The following is a 22,370-nucleotide window of genomic DNA, read 5'->3' on the forward strand; positions in this document are numbered from 1 at the left end:
GCCGCCCCCCTCCCCCCCCCTCCCCTAAATGACCAACGTACAAGATCTTCGACAAATATTAACTTTATTAAGGATCATTGCGGGGTGGGGAAGGGCAATGGGGCGAGCGGATCGCTGCCGTCACGGGATAGGTGCAAATCTGCCTTCGCTCGCACTGCCCAAGGGTGCCCCCCCCTTTCGGAGCAGGGTGCCCCAAATGCCCGCCTGGCACCGCTTTCCCATGCTCTTCTGCTTTTCATTTTTTACCAGGTAGATTTGGGCAATCCCCCCCCGGCGTTTTGGTTACAGCAATGTCGCCTCTCCCTTGCTGCAGCGCTGGGACTTCAGAAGCGGCTGAAAGCAGCCGAAACCGGTTTGCACTGGTTCGCGCTTCCTTTTCTCCTCTGCGCTTGATTTATGCCGCCCATAAAACGACTGGGGTTTTCAATCCCTGGCTGGTGCCGGCCCTGCTCCCCTCTCTCTTGGCCTGATCCCTGGGACAAGAAGCGACTCCCGGGAATTTAAAAGCAGTACCGGCCCTCTTCCCTTAGGTCCGCCTCTTGCGGCTGGTTTTCCAAAGGGCTTTTCCCGTTGCTTCCCCGCTTAGCGGGGCCTCTTCTCCAACCCGCTGCGAGTCGGGACGCTCTGTGGGCAGGAGATAAAGCTCTGGGGCGACAGGGGAGCCTTTAACAATACAGGGGATCTTCTTATTTATATTTTTATTTTTTATTTTTTTGGAACAGTTTGAAACTGCTCACGAGATGCATGGGAAACCAGCTGTGACAGATGTGGATGAAACCAAGTGACAGTCATGAAACCGAACATCTGCTGGGAAAGGCTTGGCTGTGTTTCCTATAAATTGGAGAACAATCTTGTTGAGGGGGTAAAGCTTTGCAAACTTGGCTTTAAACAGGAGCTAAAGAAAAGGACCAATTAAAAAAAAAAATCTTTGGGAAGCAGCTGGTGATAAAGGACAGCTGTGTTTAAGGGATTTTTCCCCTTAAATTTTTAAGGACGTCTGCGTCCTGATTTATCTGGGCTCCTCCTCCTCTCCCTTCCCTCGGCTTCCTTCCCGGCTAATTTTTTTAGATGGAAGGCCACTTTAGGACTTGTTCCGAAGCATGCCTATGGAAATTCCTCCTTCAGTCGCATTTGGCACGACTGGGCCCAAAGACAGTGTAAAGAACAGGAACCTTTAGCTATGCTATTCAGTCTCTTCTCTCTCTTCTCTATAAACTTATGTGCTGTTTTCAGGGTACTCTCTAATCTTGCATTCCTTCCACCTTGGTCAATGACTCTTATCTGTCCTCCCCAGTAGGAGCGCTGGTGATGGTGGACGCAAGGCTAAATTTGAAGGGACTGGTATCGCCTTGCTTGGGAAGGAAGCGGTAAGGAGATTTCATATTCCCCTAGCAGCGCTAAGCAAAGAGAAGCAGCGTCTCTGAGGAAACATGGATTTGCTTCCTTAACGCTCATGGCAGCTTTGCTCAAGTCAGGCATTGGATTTTTTTGTGGATTTACGGAGAATAGAACAGATGTGTAACATTTATCCTGTAAATGCGGGATTGTTAAATAAGATAATCCTTCTCTCAGCGCTAGGTCAGGGACAACAGGTTGCTGAGAAAGAGGCACAGCATCTGGCCTCAGTTCTCCCCATGCGTCTCTGCGGATCTGTGGGCATCGGACCTTAGATCTTTCTGCTAAAACAGGTTTGTTCCTACAAGGACCAAACGGGCTGCACAAGGTAGGGCAACGGTTGGAATTTGACCCTAAAACACTGTGGCATCGATGCAGCCCTGCACAGCTCTGATTCAGACAGGAGCCTCTGAGCAGAGGTGGCGCAGAGAGGAGAGGATGCTTTACAGGTGAAGTTCACTGACTCAGCAGGCCTTACAGTAGCATGTTTCGGTTACTTGCCTCTATATCCAGGGCTGAGAGTTTGAATCTTTTCCTGGATGTATCCTGAGGGCTGCCTTTGGTTGAGGCAATTTGCAAATAAGAACCGGGTCCTCTGGAGGTGAAGTCAAAGGCTGCTGGGTGTGATACTACCTGTATCGCTCACGTAGGTGCTGTGGGATACAGAAAACGGTGGATCTCAATCATGTTGTCTTGTGTGGTTTTTTTTCCTTATAATCAAGTCAAAGCTTTCTGGTGACTTCAGTGGGGCAGGAAACTGTCAACTTGATGACCCTCTCATGCGTTGAGGACACAGGCAGCATTTGAAGGGGGCTGAGCAGGGAAGGAGTGTGAAGGCTGATGAGCAAAAGCTGGGTTTGCCCCACACTTGAGCTGTACTTGGAGGAAGTAGGTGCATAGTGTGGGGAAGGGAACGGAAAAGATCAGGTTTGGAGGGAGAGATGTAGGATAAAGTAACAGGTGGATCTGGGAGCCTCCTTCTTCCAGTGAGAATTGAGAAGAGAGCCAGAGGCCTGTCCAGGGATCAACTGGAGAATACCCATTTAAATCCACTGTAATCCACTTTTTTTTTCCTTTTTCTTCCTCTGAGCAGTAGCTTTTGTAATGTGATGCTTCTGTGCCATTCTGCACTTACCATATTCAGTGGAGAGAGAAAGCACACATGCAGAGGGCAGAGTCTCTCTCTGTGGGTACTGAGGCAGCCATCTGCCTTTGCTGCAGGGCCTGATGTGGGATGAATTTTGGCTGTTGCATTAAAAGCTTGATAGCCGGTTGGAATTTCTTTTTTTTTTTTTTCTTTCCCTGCTTGCATACACAAGACAGCAGGAGCAAAGATGCTTTGCCAGCTCTGAAAAGGTCTGTAGAGAAACTGATAGCTTTAGTCTTTACCACAGTCAGGGGGCATGTCTGCACCACAGTGACTGCTGGCTCTCTTGAGGACTCGTATCAATCATACTCGGTCACAGATCCCTTCAGACAACCATGTCGCAGCAAGACAGGAGCCAGAAGAATGTCCATCTTGCTAAACATCATGGTAAAGGGCCTGCTGGAGATAGACAGGTGCTCCATCAAAGACGGTCTGGGCTCTGTGCTGCTTTGGAAACTGAATTCAGAGAGACCAAAGCTTCTTTGTAACAATAAATGCACATGCAGGAATCAGGAATCATGGTTTGGGAGTGAGAGATACACAAGGGAATCATATATAGCTGCCTCAATGCTTGGATAGTGGCCAGAAGAAGCTTTCTGGCAGGGAAAGAGGAAATGGAGTTCAGCCCAGCGGAGAAGGATATTTCCTCATATAATGACCAGGGACCTAGGCCTCTTTGAGGACAGCGTAGTGAAAAATCTCTGCTCAGTGTACAACTGTGCTTTAAAAGCGATAGAAATGTTAGGGTCTGTAAGAAATGGAGATCAATGCAAGCGGTGCTTTGCTGAGGCTGGAAGTCAAGAGCGTGTGCTCTCTGGAACTTGTGCTGTGACCTGAAAAATATCTTCTAGTGCTAGAACAGGATTCAAAGGTAGGAAGCCTGGAAAAGTGTTACGGAAATGAGTTGGGAAGCCTGGAACTGTTCACCTGGAAAGCAAACAAAGAAAAGGAGGTGTGATTAGAATACCTAGGAGCTGTGGGTGGGCCAGAGAAATAAGATGAGGTGCTTCAGGTCTCTCATGACACAAAAACGAAGGGAAAAATTGCTTAAAGAGTGAAGTCAGGGCCTCATGGCCGCCCTTGGCAAAGCTTCCGTGCATTTCAGGTAAGCTAGGATTTCATCACCAAGGAGGCAAACTCAGACCTGACTGAAGAAAATACCTTTTCGCATGTGTGGTCAGGTTGCAGGATTCACTGGTTGTGGTGCCAAGAATTGGTCAAAAGGATGGTAAGAATATCCGGAAGTGTGACTGCACTAGCAAAGTTTTGGGAAAGGGTACTGAGTCTTAAGTTTCACTGCTGAAATTAATGTCCTAATTTAAGGATTTAAAAAAAAAAAAACCCTTGAACTGGCTGAGAATAAGGGTAATTATCCCACTTCATTCTTTCTGCAGAGTTTTTGTCTTTCTCTGTTGTACCTAGTGCCGGCTGTTAGTGAAGAGAGTGCTGAACAGGATGTTCCCTGTCTGAAGGAAAACTATGGCTTTTCCTGGAAAAAGAAGACCCATATACTGAAGGGGAGACACATTTATGCCCTGCTGGAGCTGCTTATTCTTCAGGGTGTTGTAAGAAGGGTGGAGGGAACAGCACGTTCCCCGTCACTAGAGAAGGATCCGTGGCTCTCTGCCAGGGCCTCAGTTGTTTTTAAATATCTCGGACAGCTTTCAGGTGACAAACAATCAGAGATTGGTGTTCCCCTCTCGGTTCCTCCTTCCTTAGAGTAGAGGACAGCCCCAAAACAGCAGCAGCCCAAGGCTCGTTTTCCTTGGGACACCTCAGCACTCCCCATCCCCTGTGTGCTGGGCAGCGCCCTCAGCTAGCAGGATCACAGCTGGGCAAATAGCCACGTTTCAGCATTTTTTTTAAGTGAGGAAAAAAGTTATTTCCTTCCTCTTGTCTCAGTTTGGTAACTTCCGTCCTGCCCTGCCCTGCCTGAAACCCTTACGGCAGCAGCCTCTGCCTGCACGGTCGGAGTCCACACACAGCCTGAGACAAAAGGCAAGATCCAATTTCCTAACTTTTTTTCCGCCCCTCTTTCCTCCCTGAATGCCGGCAGAGTATTTTTCTCACCTCGGGCACTGCCTGCTGTGAGAAAACAAACAGCCAAGGTCTTGCTGAGAGCTGCCAAGGCGCGAGCCCGTGGCGGAGGGCTTTTCAGGTCTGCCAGCTTGGCAGTCAGGGAGCAGCGAGGAAGCTGCTGGCCTGGCTGCGCTCTCACCGCTCCGAGCGCCCCGCAGCTGCCAGCTGACGTTCCAGCTCCCCTGGAAGAGTCTGCACGTGCCCCACTTCTCCGTTTGTGGTTTCTGATGTTACTGCAGTGCTTAGCAGTGCCGGGCACCCACTCGAGCTCCCTTTTGCAAGGTGCTGAGTGTAGGTGAAGCAAAAAGACACCTCCTTGCCCTATCAAGCCATTAGTTGATGTTCACGAGAGCAAAGGGGAGTAGAGGGGTAAGGTGAATGGGGAGATGGGGCTGGAGGAAGTCACTGAGGTCACAAAAGCATCTTTGTCTGACTGAGGTGCATAGCTTTTGAGAGGAGGAGGAGGAAGAAAGGAGAGGTGGAAGGCTGTGTCATGTTGCGTATTGGGAGAAATTAGTCATATCGTCATGCAGAGAGAGTAGCGGAAAGGAAGATTGGAGAACTGAAAAGGGCAATAGGTCTGTGAGGTTTGGGAAAGCTAGAAAAGTCGTGTTGCTTAGCTAGGAGATGTCTGAACTGAAGAAGGGAAAAGAAGCTGCAAAGGAGGAAATGAGCCTGGTTACAGGAGACTCACGAGAGGCATTGAGAGGAAAGCTCGAAAGGATGAAAAACTGCTAGAACAGGCAGAGTGGGATGTGGTGATCTAAAAGAAATGAGGCTCTAGAAATGTAACATTGCTGAAAGCGGGTGAGAAGGCAGCAGTGCCAATAAACAGGGTGCTACAGAAGGGCTGGTATAGAGATAAGTAGTTGTCCTTGCTTTCTGCTGACTTCCAACATGGCCATGCTAAGCCTTGCACTGACATTGTCCCCATCAGGAACTGATGGTGCTGGATTGCTCTGTTCAACCCTTGTCCCTGACTCTGTTTGTTCTGCAGTTCAAATTGGTAAAAATGACTGATGGTAAGGAGGACCCTGCTGTGTTCACCTCCACCTCTCTGCCCTCAGACCCACGGCTTCTAGCTACGGTGACCAATGCTTACTTGGGCACCCGTGTGTACCGGGACATCCTCCATGTCAACGGGGTGTATAATGGAGCTGTGGGAGACACGCACCGTGCTGACATCCCCAGCCCTGTCAACGTGAGAATGACCAAGCCTAGTACAGACAAACTGACCGAGACCTTCACCTTGAATACCCGGACAGGTAAATAGCAGGAGTAGGAATCTGCCTGTGCTGCAACTTCCTTTTATTTCTGTATCATATTCACCTCTCACTTTTCCCGCAACTGTTGGCGACCCCCTCTTAGAAGTTAACATTTTCCTTGCCTGTGTTGCCTCTTTCATGAGGTCTCTGGGGACATCTGGGTTCTCCCCAGGCTCTGTTCATCCATGTGCTGAATAGGCCTGTGACTGGAGTCAGCTTCATCCCAGTAGTGGGATTTCTCTGACCTAACTTCAGGTGCCTACAGTGCTGGAGCCTGCATGCAGGCTAGCTGTCTGTTATTGTAGTTAAAGGAGACTTAGTCAATAAATTCAAAGGTATAGAGAAAGTTATTCACCTCATCTTAAAGTGGATATCAATATCAGATGAGATGAATCATACTCTAAATTTGATTGACCGTCACAGGTGTCCAACCCTTTGGTTCAGATGCAGACATTTATTTTGTAGGCATCTAATGTTTGTCAGGTGAATTCCACCACGTGTTTCTAAAGGAGCCAGAAATGGATGTGGTTTTGTGTTCGCTTTGACCTTTAGACACCAGCCACCTCAGATGTTGGTAGAACATAAAAAGTGTAATTGGGAGAATAGGGGGTGGGGGGTCTTTTTTTTCTTTCAGAGTTACCTGGGAGTACTCATTTTGCAGATTTCAGGGTTTAGCTGTACAAAGTATTCATTTATTTAGATTCATTTATTTCCAAACGCAATTCTTCTCCAAGTAGTATGGACTGAACAGACTGGGCTCAGAATGCAGAAGACTTTCCTTCTTTAGGTTATTCCTCCAAGTGGAGCAAGTGGAGGATTTCCATCCTTGTGAGAAAAGGAACATACAGTTTTCAGAGCATATCTCAGCCCCTGCTGGAGCCTGGCTCAGCAAACAGCATTTAATCATGAAGCTTGGTGAAATATTCTGTAGCACAAATCATTCCTCACTTGCCTGGCCAGATTAAGTTTGTTAGCTGTGTGTTAATAGTCCTCCTAACAACATCAGGACTCAGTCCCGCTCGCAGCTCAAACTGAATTTGGCTGTCTCAGGCTAAAAGCCTGACAAGTAAAAAAGGTCTGGTGGCTCTCGTTGTCCTTACAGGAACCTTCAGCCATGTGCTTCAGTCAGCTGATTATACAGCCACCCATCAGATCTATGCTCACCATTCCCTTGTCCATTTGATGGCCTTCAGCATCACCATCCAGCGATCAGCTCACACCAGACAACCCATCGGGGTGCAGCTCCAGATTCCTTTTGTGCTGAAGAGCCAGGACCTAGATATGTATCAGGGACCAGACTTCCAGGGAGCACAGTGAGTTTGGATCATGGGGGGACATTGTCTTGACTATATCCTTCATAGCCTATAGATCTCTGCTCTGCTCTCAAATAGGAAATAAGCTGCAAAAGCAAGGGTAGAACTAGACTGACAAGGTAAGTAGAATGGAGGCTTATGTAAACCTGCCTCTTTCTGGCAGGCATGTAAAAAAGTTTCAGTATAAAAGTATTTATTAGCTGTAACTCCAGAATTATTACTTATGCTAACATGTAAAAGAGCAACATAGTAGATGTGATGACAAAGAAGTGAGTTTGGGGAAGATAGTAAGTTTGGAGGAGGTGACCCCTAGAAATGGCTTGCTGAAATTAGGAACCCGTGAGAGTTGTAATGAATTTCAATCTCATGCTCTTCTGGGGATGAGGTTTCAGCTGAGCTGAAGCATGGGGACAAGGGAGCTTCCATCCTAGATGGGAACAGGAGCCAGATATTCAGTTGCTGTGGAGCAGTTCCCCTCTGCATGGGTGGATTTGCACTAACTGATGTGCACCAAATAGCATCTGCTCTGCTGTCCCTTTCCCCTTTGCTTGTTGTCTCTTGTAGCTACATCTATGGGAAGACATTGGTTCCCGAGGTGGATGGGGGACCCCAGCCCACAGTTCACATGCTCTGGACTCCAGTGCCGCAAACTGTGACCTTGCATGGGGAGGAGCAGGAGAGAACCTGGGAATTCCTCACCGCCGTGGCTGAGAGCGAAGAGGAGGTGAAGAGGTGCTACAGCGAAGGGATGGCTCGCATTGCTGCTGGCACCCTGTACTCCTCCCACACGAAGGCCTGGGCAGCGCTTTGGAGAGGATGCTGCGTAGACCTGGATGGCCCTCTGCCTTTGCGGCAGGCCCTTTATGGGTGTCTCTATTACCTACTGAGTGCTATCCCTCCTCTTGGGGACCCCAACTTCCTTTTCCATGGCATCAGTCCTGGTGGCTTATCCAATGGCAGTCAGGGTGAAGACTATTGGGGGCACGTCTTCTGGGACCAGGTGGGTTGAGGCTGTGTTATCTGGTAATGTGCAGCTTTTCTGCGTCATTTGAGACTGAGAAACCCAGCATGAGGCTGCTGGGAGGCCTTATTCTTACTGGTGATATGGGTATCTTGGCACCAACCTCTTGCTCTCTTGGTAACAGCTGCCAAGGCCCAGATTGATTTCTTAAGTCAGGTCTCAAGTGGTTTGAATCTCCTCCAGGAGAGGCCTTTTCTCCTGTGTTGGCTGTACAGGCCAACTGAGGGTAGGGCTTGCCCCTCCTAACTTGAGCGCAACTTGTCTAAATCAAAGCTAAATGCCTGGTGTCACTGTGTGGGCTGGGGGCTAGGAGAGCAGTGGGCAAGTGCTTTTTGGTTCTGTAAGCCCTGGTTGCCTTCTCTCTAGCAGTGCATCTGGTTTTGACTCTCCCCTCTCTAGCGCAAGTCTTTGGAGGACTCCTGCCTCCCCTCTCTTGTATAGTGGGGGTTCCTGCTGAGATTATTTTAGCAAGATACCCCGGGGGAGACGAGCATAGTGTGGCAGGCATGGGGTGCCTGACCATGTCTATGGGAGCAGAAGCATTCCCTCATGGATATGTTCCTTTTAATGAGCTGAGGTGACAGCACTTTTAAGTAGTGGCAAAATCATGGTCAGAGCATGAACAGAGATGTGGAATGGGGCTGTGTTTGAAGGGTGAACCTCTCAAGGGTGGTGGGAATGTCTGGGTGCCCTAGCAGCCACTTCCACCATCTGCCCCTTATGACTTGCCTTGCTTTGCTATTTCCAGGACACCTGGATATTCCCAAGCATCCTGCTGTTTTATCCTGAAGCGGCCCGAGCCATCTTGGAGTACCGGATTCGTACACTGGGAGGAGCTTTACGCAATGCGCAGGAGCAAGGCTATGAGGTGGGGACAGAGAGCCTGGCTTGCGGTCAACCCAGCCAATGTCACACAGAAGAACAGTTAGGCTTTGCTCTTCCTCCCTGGTTTTAACCAGGGGCTGTGAGCTCAGCAGCACCTGCAAGCAGTGGAGTGGGGAGAGCATCTTGAGATGTTTTGCTTCCCTTCCCTCTGGCCATGCTCAGCTGCTGTGTGGATATTTTCTCCTGGCAGGGTGCCAAGTTTCCTTGGGAGAGCGCAGCCACTGGCCGGGAAGTCTGCCCGGAGGAGATTTATGGAGCTCAAGAAATTCATGTCACTGGGGATGTTTTGATGGCCTTTGAGCAGTATTATCACACCACACAGGTAAAGGGAGCGTGTGACATGTGGATGGCACGGGCAAGGGGGCCAACCCAGTGGCAAGGCCTACGGGGCATCTGGTGACTAACATTGTCCCTTCCCAGAGAAGCTCTGCTGTTATCTGCTCCAGTCAGAATTGCCAGTAACGCCACAGGTCCCCTTCTTCAGCCCTGGCTCCTCTGTCCTTGTTCCTCATGGATGGCTCAGCATCCTGTTGCCTCAATCCAGGCCAGTTTTTCTGTCCTCTTCTCCTCCTATATCTGTTTCATTAGAGCGCTTGTCATCTTGCTGAATTTGGGCCTGGTTGAGTCTCTTTCTCATGTTCCTCTGTCTCTGTTTTTCTCTGGTTTGGGTCCTTCCAGGACCAGAAGCTGTTCAGGGAGGATGGAGGCTGGCACCTGGTTGGTGCCGTGGCTCAGTACTGGTGCAGCAGGATGGTGTGGAATGAAGAGGAGCAATGCTACCACATCAAAGGTACTTCTGGGCCTGTTTATGGGGAAGGACCTTGCAAACAGAGGCTCGGAGCCCCTCTAGCCAGACCTGAAGGGGAGTACATGGACACTTCAGACTCCTGTCCTTTTGAATATCTCACAGAAGATATTCATGTCCATGTAAACACAGGGCATGATGCCAAGCTCTTTTTTTCCTCAGCAAGTATCAGTACCTCCCAAGCTCACACAACTTGTCTTTTCCCTCCCCTGGCCACAGTGCTGAATTCTTCGAGCCCAGAAGTTTGCGTGGTAATTCATATCTTCTCAGTGCCATAATAGCAGTTGTTTCTGTCTCAGTCCCTTGACTCTCATGGGACAAGTCTAAATGTCTCCTTCTGTGGCAGTACAAGCTGATGCAACAAGAACAGATGCCATTTCAGGTCTGCTGTTGTTGTGGCTGGTGGCATTTAGGGAAAATATAGGGTATTGCCTTTATCAGGCTTTAGAGGCGAAGGACTCAGCAGCACTGAGACTATATATGTATGTATAATCTCACAGCACAGTCTCAGCAGTTCAGATATACGTATGGTCTCTTTTTGAAGAGACCTGAGTTCAAATCCCCCAGTAGCCTCCAGGAGTTTAATCCCATCCTATTCTTTGAAAGACATCTGGTGCTATTGGTGCCAAACAAGTACAGCTGCTGATAAGTCTGACAGGGCAAAGGGCCTCTCCATAGCTGGCAATTCTGCTGAAGGACGTTATGCTGCTTGTGTTTCCCACTGGATGAGGGCATTGAAGAAGAAAACTGGAAGTGAAGCAGAGATGTGTGTGGGAACAGGGTCTGGAGTAGCAGGCTTGGTAAGAGCCCAGGGGTCTGTGTGCAGCTGGGGTGATCAGAGCTAAAAAAAAAAAAGTCCCTGGGGTTGCCTCAAATGGCTCTTGGTCTGTAGAGCCTTTGCAGAGAGCCAGTGTCCCCAAAAGAATCATGTATTTAAATGGATATTTTCACGTGTCTCCTGGGAAATGGACATCTCTCTTCCTGGGGATAATCTGTGCACACTGAGTAAAGGAAAGAGTTGAGCTTGTAGGTAGGGAAAGATATCCAATTAACAACTTGAAGGTCACCTTGCCTGTGGGTCTCAACCCTGAAGTGAGGGAGATGCCCTCAGGTTGAGAAGGTGTCTGCTGCCCAGACAACCTTCACCCTGTCAGATAAAGCTTTAAGTCATCATGTTTCTCCTTCACAACAACCACCACATAGTCTTCTCTACACCGAGGTCACTGTGGTATCCTGCCAGATGCACAGCGACAGCACCTAAGTGCCTTGTGGGCATGCACCACTGCAATGGAAGGGTTTCCCTTCCTTGTGCCAGTTCCCTGAGGAGGGGTACCAAACCTTGGGTGTGCTGCAGTGTGAAGTGTCTCCTCCCTCTTCCTCCAGGTGTCATGCCCCCAGATGAGTATCATTACCGGGTTGATAACTCTGTTTACACCAACGCTTTGGCCCAGAGGAGGTAACATGCATGCTTTATTGAAGCACTGGACCATCTCTCTTTTCTGCTTAGCAGTCTGGCGAGGGTAGGAGATGGCAAGGCTCCGATGTGAAATACACCTTTTCTCTCTTTGTGTCTCTTCTGTTTGAGCTTATCTTCTTTGGCTTCCTTTATGGTCAGTGGAGAAGCAGGTCCTTCCATGGCGATTCATCTGACCCGTTTCATTTGTCTACATTACTGAGAGGAATTTCACCTTGCAAGAGCATTTATCTCACTGTGTTGGGTGGGATATCTAGACAATTAGTCAGCTGAAGACATCTAAAGCTAGAGGAGCTGAGTCCTGCCTCCAGTGATGACAACTGTTCGTCCAAGCTTTATGCTCTGACCCATGTTCTTTTAAAGTAACTGTTTCTTTACAGGGAAACTGACTCAATTAGTTCTTTCTGTATATTCCTTTCCTTCTTTTTCAATCTTGAAGGGGTCACAGACACCCATGCCTGATATAAACTGTTGCTTGGTTCTTTTCAGTTTAAATTTTGCAGCTGATGTTGCGCGGGACTTCTTAGTCCCTGTACCGGAGGAGTGGGTGGAGTGTGCCAAGAAAGTCAAAGTGCCATTTGATGCAGAGAAGAAATACCATCCTGAATATGATGGTTACAGCCCAGGTGAGTGGAGAGGCAACAGTGGAGCTCTGAATTGGTCTCTGTTCTTGCTTAAGTCTGTAATAAGTGGGGATTCTGACTGGTTCAAAGGTGGGAATGATGGTGGAATGGTTAGCCGACACAGGGAATTCCAGCATTGCTGCCTGAGTGCAGAGGTAGCATGAAATCACTTAAATTGTGTTCCCATTACAAAGAACCTGTTCTGGAGATGGCTTCTGCTGCTTGGTGGATCATTTCTCATTATTGGGCTCATAAAATTAGGAAACTTGGGTATACAGGGTAACAAGAGGTCTGTAGTACATGGGGTGCTGGCCTGCAGGTGACATGGTTGCTGTGAACCCATTTCTGACCATTAAGGCTATCTTTTGAAGGCCAAGTATCACTCACTGCTCTTCTTGTAAAACACTGGCCCTCTGAAAAGGGAATGGGCTGGTTCAAGTGGAAATGTGTGCTCTTGCAACTCTGACCCTGCTGTCTGGGCCCCCTTTGCAGTTCTATTACCTTTCCTCTGTTGATGTGGCATCATGTTGTTCTAAGTTTGTGATTCTGCGTAAGCCAGATTTGTTCCCTTTATCAGTAAATTGACAGTCAGTCTGCCAGTTACTTCCAGCTGGCATATATAGTCTCACTGATGTTGACTCCTTTGCCCAGGTGAGCCTGTGAAACAAGCTGATGTTGTCTTGCTTGGATTCCCTCTGATGTACCCCATGAGTCCTGAAGTCCGGAGAAATGACCTGGAGATGTATGAATCTGTCACTGTGCTGAATGGACCAGCCATGACCTGGGTAAGGTGAGGGGCAAAGCCTGGGGTGGGATTCATCAGCACGGTGATAGTTTCCATCTGAGTTAGTCACTGCCAGCTCCTATCAGCAGCACAATTTGTCAGACCTGCTGTAGACTGTCAGGGAGTTTGGACAGTTAGCTCAGAACTAAGAAGTGCCCTGAAGATGTCTACACTGGGACAGATGGATGCCAGTTGTGGTGTCGCTCTGAAGGGGGAAAGGCATTAGCTTGGCTTTGCTGTACGGTCACCCTTGAGGGGGACAGCAGCAGGTGAAAGGACAGTTTTTCTCCCCTGCAGAGCATGTTTGCGGTGGGCTGGCTGGAGCTAAAGGAAGCACAGAAGGCACAGAATCAACTGAGCAAATGTTTCAGCAACATCACGGAGCCCTTCAAGGTTAGCTGTGTGGAGTGTGGTTGCTGCTTTGCTGTGGCAAATGCTTCTTGTCTCTCAGTGTAATGGGACCTATTTGGGAACAGGCCAGATAGAAACATCATTTGGGCTGGAGCCTATGCTGACTGCACTTGTGATCTCTAGGTTACTGTTATATCGAGATAAGTGGTTCCAGGCTGTCTCCTTCCTGCGTGCTTCCAGTAATCAGTGAGGCGATACCTCCTTGCTACCAGGCAATGCAAAGCCAAGAGATTGGTATCATGCCCACTTCAGGCTTCCTTCTGTCTCTCAGGGGTGGGAGGGTGAGTGGAGTTGAGACTTGGAGACATATCAGAGCCCAGCACCTCATGCCAGGATGGGCAGCAGAGTACGATCATTGCAACACCCTAAATATGTGACAGTAATGACATTAAACATATTCAGACCCACATAACTATATGAAGAGTTCCAGTGCAGCTGCTAAGTCATTTCTTTTTCTTCCTGGAGCAGATCTGGGTGGAGAACTCTGATGGATCAGGAGCTGTGAACTTTTTGACAGGGATGGGTGGATTCTTGCAAGCTGTCCTCTTTGGCTACACAGGGTTCAGGTGAGACCTATGCTGGTGTCTTGTTTACTTTCTAAGCAACTGAAAGTCTCTTCAAACCGTAGTGTTTAGCTGGAGCAATATGCTGTTACTAGTGAAAAAGAAAGGAACTCAGAGTATGTAGCAGCTCCCAGAACACATCCTTCAGAAACTCCTGGCAGGTGAGGAACAAACAGGAGCATTAACAGTCCTGAAGAAACTGTGGCTACTGGGGCAATTGGTGGCTAGTGGAGAACAGAGCAGAGTTTTCAGAAGCGATGAGCTTTGGTCCATTTCTCCTCCAGCTACATCAGTGTTTAAAGCCCTTGGCTTCAAAAGGAGTCAAAGTTAGGCAAACACTGAGCTCTTCTGAAAATGCTAGTTGGCATCCTCAGTGAAGACTGACATCTCTGTATGGTCTCAGGATTGTGGTTAGCCCGTACAACTTTGTCTTCATATCAGAAACACGTTCAGACCTCTACCTACTTCATAGGTGGTTATACCTTTTTTTTTTCACTACATGTGGATGAAGCTTAAAGACTACTAGTATCCATCAATTTTGGCCTTTTGACTAACTGAAGAGGAAGCCCATACAACCACCTCTCAGGTGAATACAAGCCTGCTCCTTATTCAGAAAGGCTGTTACATTGTAGTCCATCTGAGGGACTTTGGCAAATAGCAACCCTAATCCTCTACAGCTACCATCACACTGAGCTGCAATAGGCATATTCTTTCCATTTCAAAGACTGGAAACAGAGATTCAGAGAAGAGACTGAGTCATATGATGAATCAGCTGCAGATTTGGGAAGGCAAGTGTCATTCTCTAAGTTTCAGTCCTGTGGTCTAGCACTCTCTCTGCCCCCGCTCAGATGTGACGTGGAAACTTATCTCTTTTTGAGGGGGAAAAAAAGGAGATAAAAGTCTTGAGCAACACTGCTACTTTACAAAGCTGTTTTCTCTATTCCTCGTCTCTGCTGAGTAGGAAGGGAGTTACAAACAGGCAGAAACTCTCTTCTGTCCATGTTGCTTGTGCGTGATATCACCAGGCGATGGTGGATATCACATCATTGAGTTTTTGTGACACCGCTGAGACAGGAAGAAACCTGGAGGTATTTGCTATTCACACATAGGCTTTCTCTAGGCAGGATGCAGAGTGGAACCTAGAGAAGAGAGAAAGGTGTTTGCATCAAGGACCGGTTGGTTTATTTAAGAAGCAATAATGGCAGTCAAGTCTTTCCATCAAAGCTGTTGGTTCTAGTTTGTTTGCAGTAGGTTGCCTGGAGGCTGATTTTGGCCAGGAGACTTATATCTAGCAAGAATTGTAGAATGAAGCCAACTGAATCAATATTAATTTGAACAATGCAGGGCCCCAAATGTTACCATAATAAGTGAAGACTGACAATGCCCAGAATTAAAAGTAATCTGGCTTCCCCACAGAAGCTTGGAAACTATAAATAATGGAAGGGCTAAAATAAGATCTGTAAGAAAGGGGAAATCTCCTGCTGAGTCTGAGAAGCAAGGTGAGAAGACAGCCAATACAGGGAGTAGTAGATGACTTGGTTAATGTCCAGCCTCACCTGCAAGAAATGCAACACAAACAGGTGTAAAACCTTCTTTAGTCCCTTTGAGAAGATCTGCCTGGTATGCTTATGTGACTCTGAAGGTCTTTGAGCCTCTGTGCTCAGCTGGAACCTCCAGAGCATTAAAATATCTCAGAAAACACATTAAGCTGCTCGTATAATTTCAGAGCTATGTCTCGTATCCAAAACAGCCTAGTGGTTTCAACCCTGAAGCAAGAGTCCCTTGAGCATATTCTTAGAGTTTAATTGAGGATGGATCAAACTGACAAGCCTTCTGATTTGTAACAAAGCCTTCTAGCACTAAATATATGTGTTTTTACTGTGTGTCTGTGTGTGTGTGTGTGTGGTCAACATTTGTTGAGAGACCCACCAGACTCTTGGTGGAGCTGGGTGTGAGCTACCACATTCCAAGCTGAAAACCTTAATCTCAGCTTTTGCAAAACTTGAAGGTATTCAGATGCTGTGTGGCAAGCTGGGCCTCTCTAGGCACAGGCTCAAGCCACAGACTTCTGGTCTTGAGCCAAATTTCCACAAACGTTATGGTGACAGTTGCATGGTCTGTTAAAGGTGGACACCTCAAGACCACGCTCAGCTGTCTTGTCTGTTGTAAGCCACGGGCCCAGCTTGCGTATTAGCCTGCCACTGGGAGCATTCACAGAGGCAGCTGCCTGGCAGCTGTGTGATCATGGCAGCGTAGAAACAGCCCGGGAGTGCTCAGCTCTGATATTTTGGCCACACTTCATCCTCAGGCAGAGGACTGGTGCAATGAGCATCTGGTACTTTGAATGAGAGCAGAACCTATACAGTCCTCTTCTGAGCTACAGAGTAGACTGGGGACTGATCACATGTCAGGATTTCTGGGTGGGAGATACAGTGATCATTGTCTTTTTCATCATGTTACCATTTCTAGTTGGATCCAAAACCAAATCATGCAAGTGATTCTGTTTGACTTTGAGGTAAGGATTTGGAGACAGGATTCAAGCTTTTGGCTTTTTTTTTTTTTTTAATGCTTTTAAGAAAGAACACATGGGGCACAGGGACACTGCTGAATTTAAAGCCCTTCAAATAGGCAAGAGTGGGAACTGATGCAGATTTCTGAACGCTGCTTCACTGATTTGCTTCTGTCACAGCCTGAACAGAAAGTGAAAACCTAGCTATGTGAGTGTGCATCTCTAGGACAGCAAATTACTGAAAGCTGAAAGGGGTGGTACTAAGTCAGGCATGTCTCGGTTTAATTCTGAGTAGCACTTCCTGGCGTATCTGCACTAGGAACGAGGTGAAGAACTCTCCTGGTATTTCCTCACCAGGGTCATATAGCTTTCAGAACAATGGTAAGTGGTAAAATACTCTTGCTATTAGTTTTTTTGGCTGGAGTTGAACTTGCATCCTAAAAATCCAGGCTACAAACATCACTGGCACTCTCCTGAGCTATTCAAATTGCTGGAGTTTAGTTCCAGTATTAGGCATGGCCCAGAGCCTGAGCCCACAGTTTCATCCCACCAGAATTCAGTGACAATTCCTAGACATGGACACCTCTGCTTCCCACTGCTTTTTCCTACTGCCTGTTCTCCTCCTTGTCCCAGGGTGGGCCAGTCCCTTGGTTTTGCCAGCATAGTTACTGCTGAAGCCACACTCTGAATTGGAGTGGGGAATGAGCTGCCTTGTAAGAAAAAAGCATTTTTTGTCTTTAAATCCAGTCTAATGGACCCCACGGACCCCAGTTGTGTCAAAATAACTGAGGAGCTGGAGCAGGGACAAGAGTGCCTTAGGGTTTGGATTTGTGATGCCGTAGCCTGAGTAGCTCTTCACCAGATGCTTCATCGATGTGCTCTGGATTTGCCAAGAGGTCCTTGGGATACACTAAGGACTTTCTTGTCGAGCAATGCAAGGACTAACAGGACCGGACTCTGGGGTATATGGGGCTGTGCTGTCTTGGGAGATGGCTGTTTTCCTTCATGGCCATGATTGTTCCCATCACCGACTTGCTCCTGCCTCTGCAGGATTACAAAGACAAGCCTTCGCTTTGACCCTGCATGTCCTAATGACATCAATAAATTGAAAGTTGCTGGAGTCTCCTACATTGGCAACAAACTGAAGTTCACCATCACCAAAGAAAAGATCAAGATCAAAGTGACGAAGTCTCCCCTTGACCCTCCTGCATCTCCCCTGGAGGCTGTGCTGGAGGAATCGGGGCAGCGATTTCCTTTGTATGAAGGTACAGTGTCTCCTGGGTGTAACCCTGGTTCTCTGCCCCTTCCAGGAGGAACTCTGTGCAGAGCTGTAGAAAGCTGTATCAGGATCTTGACTCCCTAACCAAGTCCCTTACCTCCCTAACCCTGCAGGTAATAGCTAGGATTAGGGGAGTGGGGTGGAATAACTGTGCTTATTACCTCCAGGTCCAATTAGTGTCAGGCCCCGCAGTCTTTTGGCAGGATGAGTTGGCCATATAGCTATAAAACAGCATTTCCTGCTCTCTAGCTATTTAGAAAGTCATCGCTTGGGCCAGCTTCTTAAAATATTGCAAAGAAGACCTTGGGAGAAGCCATTGCCACACCTCAAGTGCTTTGGTTTTTTATTGTAGGGCAGAGTGTCTCTTTCCCTGCGTCAGCTGGCTGGATTCAGAGGTCATCCGCCGAGGCGTTTTAAACCCCAGCAGACTTGGGTTTTACATGGCAGGTACTAATATCACCAGAGTTGCAGAAGATGGCAGAATGGAAAGGTCAAGGCACTCTGCGCTGCCGTGGGGTGGGTGGCGTGGAAGGTGGGTGTCCTGGTCTGTATGATAAACCCTTTGCCCCTGTGGGACTGTGTACGCCTTCTCCTTTCTTTGTAGCCGTTGGGAACATGCCAGGCTGGGGAGGGGCAGTGCCGGTAAATACTGACTTTGGGAGTCAGTTTTTATCAACCTTTGAGTTTTGCTTGACTCGTTATCTGTCACCTTGTTTCTTTGGCTCTTCTGTGGATTTACAGGCCAATGTTGTCCTCCTCTTCCATTGGGATCTCCTTCTGCAGCTTCTCTCTTTAAGCACTGCTTTTGGGCCCTGTGTTGCAGTGATGCGTAAGGCATCCAGGAGCTTCCCCCAGTCCAGCCATTTCCATCTCTCACTTAGGTTGGTTTTATTTATTTATTTATTGTCCCCTCTGCTAAAAGCCAGCTGCTTCTCCCTGAGGATAATGATTGATTCGTCCATTCAGAGTGGAGGATTTGCACCAGGGGGAAGGTGGGATGTTTAGGCCCAGTTTGAAGCAAATTACCTGCAACCTCCTCTAATCCTGGGGATGCTAAACTCCAAGTGTTTCTCTGACTTAGCTGTTTGGTGGCTGAAAGCTGGTTAACAGCTAATGCCTCACCACACAGTCCGTGTGAACATCCCACTGGATCCGACAGCCTTGTTTGGGTTTGGTTCTCTGCTGTTCCCTTACACCAGTGTAAATGGGCTAAGGCCAAAGAGGAAAATCCCTCGTTGTGTTAATTGTAAACACTAGTGTTATTTCTTCTGTGAACTGAGTCTGTAGGAGGCGTGTGACCACATTCGGGAAGCAGAAATGACATGGTCAAAGATGAGAGCCTGGAAGCTGCTATTGTAAACAAGTTTTCTAAACATCCGTGACTGGTTTATTAATTCTTTAAGCATCTTCATTTATAAGGAAACCTCTAGTTGACTGAATCTGTATTTAATCCAGCATGTATGTGCACTAACTTCTAACTTTTCCACATACATGCTGACTTTGTCCTTTCCTCCTTACTTACATAGCTCAGGTTTTCAAAGGGATTTGGAAACTCAGCTGTAGATACTTTGACACATCATTTCAAAACATAAGCAAGCAAAAACAGAAGAGGATCCCTTGACCATAGCACAAAGCTGTCCCCAGAGTTTTCCTGTGCGGAACAACCTGGATGCAGAGTTTCAGGCTGTCTCAGCCCTTGGGCAGTGTGTAGCAGGGAGCTGGCATAAGACGGCATGGCCCAGCAGACAGGGCACCAGCCTGGGAGTCGGCGATCGGCTCCCAGCTCTGTCCCTGGCCTTTTGGTGACCTGGTTTCCCCTTCTCTGAAGGCAGTATTATTGTTAAGCAAGTTACAGTGATTTTTCAAATGGTTGATGACAGCTTCAACTTCTTATGAACTCGTAACTTTATTAAGGATTGTTGCAGGGTGGACAAAAGCAGGACTTAAGCTAATCATTACTTTAATGTTAGTCACAAAATAAACAAAAATCTACGTTACCCTGAGTTACTGGAGGGCCCATCCCACGGTCTTTTCAGAGTCAGTGGCATGGCTGAGTAATATGCATCTTCCATTCTTACTATACAGGTACTCTGAAGCAGTTGAAAGCGTCTTAGCCCAGTTTTGGCTGGCGTACAGTTCCTTTTCTTTTGAGTTATTCTGATTATAGTGTGCATATCAAACAATTTACATTTTTATTCCCTTGTCTACATTATGATCTCTCTTTTGAAGCAATTGGAGACTTACACTGCAAGTTACATTGGACTTGAAGGGGGTAGAGAAAGCCCAGGCATCAGTTACTGTTAATGTTATGTCAGATGAGAATGAGTGCAAAGTTGTTCCTCCAGCTAACCAGCATAAGCAGGGAGGGAGCAAGTGTCATGTGTTTGCTTAAGGCGTTTTTGGTGTCCTAGAAAACCATAAAGGATAAAAGTCAGTGCAGGTGAGCTCCCAGCCTATGTTGCGGAAGTAACACTTTCTTTCCCAGTGCCAAGCTTCAAAGTGAGTTGGAAGGTTCCTGGAGAACAGAGGCAACAGCTCTTGCCCTTCAACTCACTGGGCTAAACCAAGACAGGCCACTGCTTGAATGGCACCACTCCTCCAGCCAAGTGCCTGCCCCAGCCAAGTGCTTGCTCCGACATGCTTTTCGGAAACAATGCAAAGAGAAAGAAAGGGTAAGGGGTGGTTTGCCAGCCACGGTTAGAGGCAAAGGATGTGTTAAAGCCCTGAGGAGAAGGCTGGCACTGGCCTTTTATACCCTAAGCAAGCAAAAGCAAAGCTACTGGAGCCGCAGCATGGGCTTCTGGTTAGAAAGGGCAAGAGATGCGTTGTGTTTGGGAAGTAAAAATACTGGCCATATGCTGTGTGTCTGTGTATGTGTAGAAACGTGGGGGCATGATCCCCCAAAAGACCCAGCACCCAATTCTGTAACTCACAGCAGTTTCTGCTGCTGCTTCCTCATTCCTCAGCATGGTTTTGGTGGCTCCTCTCCCTGCTCCACCCGCCTACCTGCCACATGCGTTTTCTAGAGCGGACATGTGTCAAACAAGGGAATTTCAAAGCCACTCCAGGCCCGGCAGAATCTTTTTTTCTCCTCTGTAAACAAAACCCAGAATTCTCAAATGAATTCTGAGGAATTTATAAAAAGCCCTGTGGCCGCTCCACACGGCAGGCAGCATGTGGGAATGCTTAGGGAAGGAGCAAAGAAAGTCCCCTGCCCTGTAATTATGCTGGCTCTACATCAGACCTTGTCAAAAACTGCTGAACCACTAATTACCACCAGTTCTCAGCAGCAGGGCAGGACAGAAACGGAGCCCTCTGTTTCCCCCCCCCCCCCCCAAAAAAAAAAAAAGGATAACAGGTCTCAGGCTGCATCTAGGTCTTGATGTTGATGAGAGGACTGGGATTAAACCCTCTCTCTAGGCCAGTTTGCAGGCCACATGCTGCTCAGTGGGGCAGCAGCTGGGGGAAGGAGGGATCCTCTTAGCTGAGCCTCCAAAATGAGCCAGCTTTGGCCCGCAGGGGCCCGGTGTATCACACTAGGTCTGGCCAAAGGGGTGACAAGAGGGGTTGCAGCAGGCTTGCAGCGGGCTGTTGTAGGTGGCTGCAGGCAGAGCTGGTGTCTGGCTGGTGAGGGCAGCAGGCAGGCAGGAAGGTGCAGCCCCCTCCTTTCGCAGAGAGCTGCAAGATGCTCCCTTTCTTGCCTCGAATACCTTGGCAGAAGCCGTTATCCACGGCGCCTTTGGCCGAGTGCTGGGCCTGTCTCCCGGTAAGGAGCCGAGCGTGGGAGACGGGAGCGCTGTCCTTGGGCCAAGGGTAGCCTGACCCAGCCGGTCCGTGCCCAGGTCCAGCAGGACTTCAGCCCTTGGGGGTGTGCGCAGGCATGCTGCGGTGAGCCCCCGCCTTGCCGCAGGGGCTGCCCCGTGGGAAACGCAGGACGGCCCCTAGGAGCTATAAAAATGCTCCTGCTTCTCCCCCGAGTGAGACTGTGACAGGGGAGGGGGAAGGAGGAACCCACCGCTTTGGAGCCAAACTCGGCAGCAGGCTCATCAGACCAGAGGCTCCAGATGAACCAACACCTCGGAGGCTGGTAGCTGAGCTTACTTAGAGGGGGTTGGCCACACGTTTGTCACGAGCTTGGGACTTTGCTTCCCGAATCCCCTCCAGCACCGCCTTCCCAGATGCACAGGCATGGGAAGGTGCCAGGCTCACCTCTGAAAGCTGGCCCATTCCTCCGACAGCGCGGAGTCGTGTGGGATGGTTTCTAGAGGTGGTTCTCTGCAGGGCTAGCTGTGTTTTGCTGTTGGGCTAGAAAAGCAGCCAGAGAGCCTTCCTTGCGGTAGCCTGGCTCCTCTGCTTGTTCCTTTTTCATGCCCAAGGGGAACAGAGGCAGAGCCAAAATGAGGCAAGATTATGACCAAAGTAATAATGCTGGACGAGCTGGAGGATTCCTGCTTTACTGCAATGAGTTTGTAGGTGTCGGCTCCATTCAGAGGGGGGTAATATCTTATTTTGCTAATTACTGTCCGACAGGTACCATTCCCTACTGGGCTGGGAAACCCCTCTCAGTTCTTCTTTCCCTTCCTCAGTCATAGATGGGAGCCCGTGTTCCTCTCACACCCATGGCCTGTGGTTGTTTTAGGCTGAGTGTCCTTAAAAGTAAGGTAAATTACTAAGTCTCCTCAATGCGAAGAGCATGAGGTGCCTGTAAATATAAATGTCCTCTAGTCCTGTAGCATGCCCCCCTGTCCTACACACATACACACGCAGAAGACTCGCAATGTGTGAAATTATTTAATGATATAAATAGTAATGACCAA

The 22,370-nt window shown here is 48.3% G+C and overlaps 1 protein-coding gene across 5 annotated transcripts in view; it reads left to right on the top strand.

Moving 5' to 3' along the window:
- PGGHG (protein-glucosylgalactosylhydroxylysine glucosidase) overlaps positions 1–19,184 on the top strand; it is a 21,322-nt gene extending 2,138 nt beyond the window's left edge. The window contains exons 1-16 of one of the 5 annotated variants that reach the window (XM_026082055.1): positions 71–362; positions 723–862; positions 1,295–1,367; positions 5,689–5,886; positions 6,989–7,199; positions 7,764–8,199; positions 8,969–9,088; positions 9,296–9,427; positions 9,784–9,895; positions 11,294–11,366; positions 11,874–12,010; positions 12,659–12,792; positions 13,089–13,184; positions 13,671–13,768; positions 17,325–17,539; positions 17,906–19,184. In XM_026082055.1, the coding sequence (XP_025937840.1) occupies positions 5,829–5,886; positions 6,989–7,199; positions 7,764–8,199; positions 8,969–9,088; positions 9,296–9,427; positions 9,784–9,895; positions 11,294–11,366; positions 11,874–12,010; positions 12,659–12,792; positions 13,089–13,184; positions 13,671–13,768; positions 17,325–17,539; positions 17,906–17,970 (1,887 nt within the window). In that variant the 5' untranslated portion in view covers positions 71–362; positions 723–862; positions 1,295–1,367; positions 5,689–5,828 and the 3' untranslated portion in view covers positions 17,971–19,184. Of the gene's footprint in view, positions 1–70; positions 363–722; positions 863–1,294; positions 1,368–4,440; positions 4,541–5,618; positions 5,887–6,988; positions 7,200–7,763; positions 8,200–8,968; positions 9,089–9,295; positions 9,428–9,783; positions 9,896–11,293; positions 11,367–11,873; positions 12,011–12,658; positions 12,793–13,088; positions 13,185–13,670; positions 13,769–17,021; positions 17,540–17,905 lie in introns of those variants that run through there. The other 4 variants (XM_026082051.1, XM_026082053.1, XM_026082054.1 and 1 more) reach the window with 4 other exon arrangements.
- Positions 19,185–22,370: the final 3,186 nt, after the last annotated feature.

The sequence above is a fragment of the Apteryx rowi genome, unplaced genomic scaffold, assembly GCF_003343035.1.
Source record: "Apteryx rowi isolate R43461 unplaced genomic scaffold, aptRow1 scaffold_566, whole genome shotgun sequence".
NCBI classification, from domain to species: Eukaryota; Metazoa; Chordata; class Aves; order Apterygiformes; family Apterygidae; genus Apteryx; species Apteryx rowi.